At 27.6% G+C, this 8,580-nt stretch overlaps 1 protein-coding gene across 1 annotated transcript; it reads left to right on the top strand.

The window, feature by feature from the left end:
• The first annotated feature begins 2,063 nt into the window (after positions 1 to 2,063).
• LOC119662583 (protein grindelwald) lies at positions 2,064 to 6,276 on the top strand. The gene is made up of 3 exons (XM_038072227.1): positions 2,064 to 3,039; positions 5,662 to 5,958; positions 6,082 to 6,276. The coding sequence occupies exons 1-3, from the start codon at positions 2,793 to 2,795 to the stop codon at positions 6,246 to 6,248; spliced, it is 711 nt and encodes a 236-aa protein (XP_037928155.1). The 5' UTR covers positions 2,064 to 2,792; the 3' UTR covers positions 6,249 to 6,276.
• Positions 6,277 to 8,580: the final 2,304 nt, after the last annotated feature.

Genomic DNA, 8,580 nt, shown 5'->3' with positions numbered 1-8,580 from the left:
TTAATTAAAATTTCTGTTTGTTAAAGAGCTGACAAAGGACAATAATTTCACTTTTCGGAAAAATACACTATACGACCCATGGAGAAAGTATGATACGCATCACACGTATAAAAAATTCTGGAGACATATCTCTATTCAATACAATAGTAATAGTTTCTATTTTCTATACAATAGCGCTGAGGGGAGCAAGGACTCCTGCCGTTTAACTCTAAAATGTTTAAACAATTTGTTAAAAACGATGTCCGGGCTTGCGAAAATTTCAACTTCATTTTATTATTTGGGGGACGAGGTTATAAAAAGGCTGGGCATCACTGACAAGGATTCACTAACTTCGATTTAAGCTTTTAATTATAGCCATATTGAAAAAATAGGTATTGAACTAAAATATTTTAAAACTTATTGAAAGCAGTTGTAATTGACTTATCAAACAGTGCTCGTATTGCACGTCAAGTATTTGTTTACAAAACCAGTATATTCGAAAACTTATGACGGTTTCGATTGGTAAATCTGGGGAGACTTTTTTAATCAAGTTTCACTTTTAGTGCAATTTTCATTTTCAATTGGTAAATCTGTATAACACTCGAGATTAATTTATAACACTTGAGATTAATTTATAACACTTGAGATTAATTTATAACACTTGAGATTAATTTATAACACTCTAGATATTTTGTCAGAGTAGCAAGATTGCCCTAAAATTACAGCTGTTTTATATGACAACAAATAAATTATGATTTGATTTGATATAACATATTTGATATATATAAAAAATATAAATATCTACTAAACTAAATAGATCTTAGATTACTCTTAAAATTGTTTGATTGGTTCGTGCCCAATTTGACAGATTGAAAATAAATCTAGATTGGATCCAGATTTACCATTATCGAATGCATTTAACACTACATTATTAAATAGCCCTTATATTGAGAATATTTGTTCTTCCTCTTTATTATAGGATTAAATCCTATTTTGTTACAACAATTGAATTGGATATATTTATGTAAAATTATGATATATGAGATTATCGTGTTCATGTCCATGGTAAGAACATTTCAAAACTTATTTAATGCAATTATCATTGACTCATCAAACAGTCCTAGTACTGCTTGTCAAGGAAATGTTCACATGATCCAAATATCACTCCAAATCCATATAAGATTTGGAGTAAGTGTTTTTCGTATTAGGATTTGGATTTTGCAAAGAATTACTTGGCAGATTCTATTTATATATTGCATACGCATTGGTACAGACTGAAATTGGGATATTTCAATAAGAAATTTTTCAAATAGAATTTCCAATTAAAAAATATTATTAATTTACTATTTTTATTTTTAATTAATTTAAAAAATATATGGGAATGACTCATTGCCAAAGTAACTGAAAGGAACAAAACCTTAGTAACTCACGATCTGAGGTGCTTTTGCGATGAAATAACTCAACTTGTTTGGCTAGAACGAAAAGCAATTCGTTGGGCACTTTTTCCACCAAAAACGTTAAGAGAAACGCTCAGTGAGCGAACGGCCGATCTTACCTTGTGCCTCGATGATGTCGAGAAGAGTGCACAATACAAAGTCAGCACCTCCGCACACCGCCGAGCACACACAGAACACGCGAACGGTGTACTCGTACGGCATGTACCGCTCAGATACAAAATTGGTTTAAATGTTGTTTGTAACTCGCCGAGTGTGGCTCGAAGCGCGGACTTTACTTCGATAAAGTTAGTTTAAAAATTTCGTAAAAAAAAACTAAAAACTAAAATACAAAAAAAAAGTGAAATATTTGTAAAATAGCTTCACTCTGACATGTGAAGGAAAGGAAATAATAAAATATCTTCGCTAATCGTAGTTACATTCGCATTTTCGCATTGAAATATGAAATGTGAAACTTTTACTCTAAATACACGCCGTCAAGCACGTACTTTAAAATAAATAAGTGAAAATCAAAATAAACATAAAATACTCATATTATAGTAAATATTTTTACTTGTTTTTGAAACATACAAAAACTGTTGTTGTACAACTACAACAAAAAAAAACACAATTATAAAAACAAATAACAAATAAACGCAGATACAAAATACAAAATTAAAGATATAAGATACAAGATACAAGATACAAGATACAAAAGATGCACAACAGTGTGCGTTCCAACTCAAATATCTGTTGGGAAACTAGTTTTAAGCCTTTTCTGAAATCGTTTGTCTGTGAGATTGTGTGTGTGTGTGTGTGTTTTTAACTCAGACTCGAGTTTGTGGCTATAACCGAGAAAGAGTCAGTCAAATGGGTGAAGTAAAAATTGTGAGTGCGTTTTTGCTAAAGTGAAGATACCAGATACTTCATCGTCACAATAAACAAAATTTTAAAAAAATAAAATAAATAACTTCTATTAAATAAATGTAAGAAGAGTGAAATAAAATCTTAAGTGAAAATAAGTTAAGATAAGTTAAGACATCAATTAACGGATGCGAAAATATTTCGTGTAGAAAAAAAATTAAATCATAACTGCAAACAGTAATGAAAAAGTAAGTGACATGCCGCTTTTATGAATCATCACAACAACAATTTGGAACAATCATCACAAACCCAACAAAATATCTTAAAGTCTAAACACTTCAACGTTGGCAAAGAGAAAGACCCGAGGTTCGTCTATAAACACGTTCAGCGATTTTTTATCAACGACTCTCATATGCAAACAAAAACTATTCAGCGCAATACGCAACTAAAACAAAATAAAAAAAGTCACCAATACCCACTTCAGATCGCGAGTTCGTAGCGTCCATTCACGACGCTATGCACAGATTCCTGAACACCCACAGAATGTCCGCAAGGCATCAGTTGCTAGTTGCTCTCGCCATTCTTATTGCCACAGAGTTGCGATGCGTGAATGCCGCAACCGGTCAGGAATGCCACGGCAAGGTCTGTCATCCCATCGAAGAATACTGCTCTGATTTCAGTGAAGCCTGTGCTCCATGCGAGACAATCTGTGATGCTGCTTCACACAATTTCAATAAGGACGATTGTGCCAGAAAGTGTGCAGGTAAGAGAAGTTAAGATAGAATAGATGAAGAACAGAAATAAAATAAAAAAAATATGTGAAAAAATATAAGAAGTTAGTAAAGTAGGAAACTAGAAATATGTAGAAGGAAGCTGAAGAACAGAGAAGTTATTTACCTCAAAGTGTTCAATGACTAACGAGTTTAAAAGTATGTGGTAATCACTGAGGGAAGGGGAACCCTGGATTGTTGTTAGATTTTTGTTTTTTTTTGTTTTTTGGTAATAATATATGATAATAAAATAGAATATTTACGAGTTCACTTTCTATTATTTATTAGTATTATTTAATTTGTTGAAGGCTTGTGTGAAACAAAATACAAAACTATTAATTTTTTAAAGTTATATATATATACTATGTATATATACTAACTAGGATATGTACTATATATATATACTAGGATGGATGTTATTACAACTCTACAACTCTGTATGGTAATTATAATATATTGTATTGTATAATATTATAAAGATCCATGATAGCGAATTTCATGTTCATGTACTTAAGTGGACTCGATCCGCGATAAAGATCCGGTTTACTATAGCTTATTTCTGCCTTTTATTTTTAATACGTTCATCTTAAGTTAATAGGTGGTTCTTGTAAAAACTTTCTTTTGGGCTTTCTTCAACCATAGTTAGTTTATAAAGGGTTGGATAGTTGCTTTTGCTGATACTTAAGTACAAGATTCTTATCTTTACCTGCAGAAACCTGGTGGCGTGATGAGACTCTACCAGAATTTATAAGCATCATTTAGTGAGTTTTTGAGACCGTTTCCCAGCTTCTGATTCATAAAATAATATATCTGCTAATATGCAATGACTCTAATATGTGTTTAATTATTTTTAAGTTATGAAATTTTAGTAATACCCTAGATACATTCGTAGTGAAGCACATTTAGTTGTTTGAATATTTGAACTAACCAAAGGATAGGAAATCTTTGCTATCTTTGATTTTGTAGATATACTGTTATGGTGCATTTATATTTTTAATTTTATTTTTTTTTCTGATCTATAATCTTCAGATAAAACACATATGTTCTTATCATAACATATTGAATAACTCTGGAAATAAATATGATGTGTCATAATAAATAGGTGATAAGCAGGATTTAATTAGATTTCAAGATAAACAACTTAAAGTTGATTCGTCATAAGAGTTCGTAGAAAACACATGTTATCATAGTTAGTTCTATAGATAAATGTGAAGAATTTTTGCTTGTACTTAACAATTAACTTCAGTGATTTCTTTACCTTCATGATTAAATAATTATTTATTATTGTTTTGACTGCTTGAATCACGATTTGTTAGTACGGCACATTGCATCATTTCACATTATTATTGCAATTTACTTATTTATAAATATTAAATAAAATTAATTATTAATTAATTAAATCAATTACTCTTGACTAATGTATTGGGAAGTTTAAAAATAAACTTCCACTTACAAAGTGAGAAATAATTCTGGACTTTCCTTTTACTCATCAGTTATTGAACATTATCGAAGACAGTCTTGGAATGGGAACTGAGTTTTTTGAATTTTTTTTTTGTGGATTTTTAAACACCACCACTGGCTAGGTATATTTTTAGTTTTAATCCCTGTTTTCGACTTTTTGGAAAAATTAAATCTTAATCCCTGATTTCAAAAGTCACCTACTAAAAGTGCTTGTAGGACCAACACATATAAAAGTGTCTATTGTGTTTTTCTTTGCCACCAAACTAAGTTCGTACATTTAATACATTTAGGTATTCTCTACGCAGGTAGAAGAATGGCACATTAATAGTATAAGTAAATAATTAATAAATCAGAAATATCTTCTCAATATAAAGATTTAATACATTAATACATTAATGGATGTGGGAACTAATGCAGACCTTACCATCTGTTAGATGTACTATTGACATTTTGCACCTAATGGGGATAAAAGCAATAATAAGAAGAAAAAATTTCAGTGTTATGACTATTATAGAGCACATGATCCCCAGGACCGCTATCACATTACTTCAGGAAGGAGTTTTTATAAGTTATGAGTTTTTATAGTTTTCATATTCTACGCTAATTTTTACGCTAAACAAAGGTATTCCAGTACAGTGCACAGTTGGACTAACTGCATGTAGTAGTGGTTCTTGGAACCTTGAATGCTCTATCGATTTGGTTGAATTACGAAGAACATTTCGATAATTTTTTGAGCGGCAATAGCATTCGTGTCAGTTGACATGCTGAACATATTTCTATTTTTCTGGAAATAATTCGATTTTTATTATTCATTAAAAAAGAAACTAAATCTTATTGCGTTTCACACTCAACTTGATTGTTTACACTTGCGTTCAAATTACAAACTTTTTAATGAGTGTCTGAATATATCACATTGATGGCAGATATGTGAGACTAGCCTTATTTTCAGTCTCAAGTATTTGAAAATACTTGGGCCTAATAAGACCGCACATTGTTGCGCTCTTATTAGGCTACAAAGCAAGGTTCGTAAAGTTCGCTTGAGAGCAGCAGGTAGAAAATATTTATAAAATATTTGTAAAACAAAGACAATGAATTGTGCCTGAAATCACTCATTTTTTATTTACTTGACTTTTTTCCCTATTTGTTTGCTACAGAATTCAATCAGTACGAGCCATTGAAAGCCGAGATACATTCTATTCAAGCGCGCCTCAATCTGACTCTTGTCTTGTTGATTGTTTTGTTGGCATTGATTGTGATTCGTTACGCCTATAAGGGCATCCGTTGGCTGCGCCACAAACCATGCGTTTCCATTGTTCTGAAGAAACTACAACCAAACAAATTCGTTACCAATCATACGCACAATGGCAAGGATCTTGGTGGTACTACAATACAAAACGTGATGACCATAAATGAGATCGAGAATGCGCCATCCCAAATTTACAGTGTCACAGGTAAAATCACAAAATCAACAAAATCGCTCAAAAAAGAAAAGTAACTCAACTTCACATTCACCGAAATATATTTAATATTTTTCCTTGCTTATCAGATGCTGACTTTTGCTCAATTATTTACAGGCGCTGAAGGATCGATTTTAACTGTGACCACACCAGTCAGCACACGATACCCAGCGGAAAATAGCAGCACACCCACATCGGTACCAACCGCGGAATACTCATACGATAATCAGGCATTAGCAGTAACGCCAGTTTCGGAAAAGCCCAGTGGAACACAAGGTTTTTAACATATAAGAATATATTAAATAATAAAAGATTAATAGTATAAGTATATATTAATAGTATAGTATATTAATAGTATATAATATATAATATATAAAATATATTATAATAATATATAATATAATATATAATATTATAATAATATATAATATAATATATAATATTATAATAATATATAATATAATATATAATATTATAATAATATATAATATAATATATAATATTATAATAATATATAATATAATATATAATATTATAATAATATATAATATAATATATAATATTATAATAATATATAATATAATATATAATATTATAATAATATATAATATAATATATAATATTATAATAATATATAATATAATATATAATATTATAATAATATATAATATAATATATAATATTATAATAATATATAATATAATATATAATATTTTAATAATAGATAACATTATATTATTATAATAATATTATATCATATATTATATTAATATAAAATATTATATTATTATTATAATATATAATATATATTATAATAATATAAAATATTATAATATTATTATAATATATAATAATATAATATAATATAATATAATATAATATAATATAATATAATATAATATAATATAATATAATATATTGGTTTTACAAAGTGCTAAGTATAAAAAATTGCATGTTAAGATTAATTTATATTTATAATTACAATTATATTATATTAATTGTATTATATTATATTTAGTTATTGATTGCAATAAATTGATTGATAATTATGTTAAATTAAATGTAATTATTACATATTAATTATATTTAACAAATAATAATTTATAATCAATAATCAATTTATAATCAATAATTATACAATTCATTAATTAATTTTGGATTCATTGGGCTATAGTTCATACTATAAATTATATATGTAATGAACAGAAATGTTTCATATATAAACATTTTAATGAATACATCAAAAGGAAATGCTTTTTATTTATATATTTAATCAAAGCATTAAGAGTTATAGCCGTGTTAACAATAAATTAATTAATGACTTTTTTAGTGATTAAATATTAATTAAATTTTAAATGATATTTTGTATTAAATCGTTGTATTAATGTATGTTTATGTTAAGCCACATTTGTTTTATTTCTTATCAATTTTTTTATTGAGAAAACAATAATTTACTTTAAGAAAATTAAATGGAAAAATGAAAATTTATAAAAAATAATTACATAAATTTTTATACTTAATATTTATGAAACTCATTCCATACGATTATTTAATGACTTTCATGAACATCAGATCGAACCGTTTGGTATTGTTTATTATAAAACATATTACTTATTATTAATTATAAAAACTGTTTATTTATTAAATAACTTCTAATTTATACAAATAATTTTGAATTTAATTCAAAATATCGAATGATATTCATTTCATATATGAAAAAAGTATGTATGTTGCGTACATATATTAAATTATTTTTAAGCTATATTTATTACGTATAAATAATTTGTATTTAAGAATAAAATTAAGTCAATGAATCAATATTTTTAATATTTAATATAAAAATCACATCACGTCCATTTTACTAGTGATATTATTATAATTATTGTACACATAAATACTTAATCGAAAATGTATTATATATATTTCATATGATTGCAATATTTATCTTATTTAAAGCATTATAAGTTTTAAAACCCTATTGAAAATAAATAAATAAGAGTTTGTAAATCATTGCACTTTAAATATCATTATTATTATTTTAATATAACGAAACAGCTGATAAGCCTTTATGAAGAAGTGTGCGGTAGCTCTATTTATAGAACTCGGGACTTTGTTATTTGTGAGGCAGGATTAATACTTAAAAGAATTATCTATAAATTGCTTGCAAACGTTGAACGAGGCTTTGTTATTCACACTTCAAGTTTCTTGTTATGTCTTAGAAGACAACACACCCAAGTCCTATATCTAGGAAAAACGCAACCAACTATTATAAACATTGTTGTGTGTTTTTCTATACTACTATATGTAAATGTTTTAGAAATATTATTTAATGCATACCACATTCTTACTTTAAGACCTTTTTCTAATCCCAATAAATCTGAACACAGATTCTATTACTATTTTCTTAAATCAACATGCTCCTGTTAACTACTATTTGCTACTACTACATTTCAAGGATGGGAGCGACATCTGCAGATTCTATGAAATTTAGAATAAAACATCCGCCTTTTTATTTGCGTATCCAGTGTGATTGTCAGTAAAAATCTAGTACTTTCAATCGGCTTTGATTGAACTGAATACGGTGTGGAGTCTTGAGATATTGTTAGTTTTATCAAT

The sequence above is a fragment of the Teleopsis dalmanni genome, chromosome X (genome assembly GCF_002237135.1).
Source record: "Teleopsis dalmanni isolate 2A chromosome X, ASM223713v2, whole genome shotgun sequence".
NCBI lineage: Eukaryota > Metazoa > Arthropoda > Insecta > Diptera > Diopsidae > Teleopsis > Teleopsis dalmanni.
The sequence above is the reverse complement of the archived record's forward strand: the minus strand, read 5'-3'. Positions and strand labels throughout refer to the sequence as shown.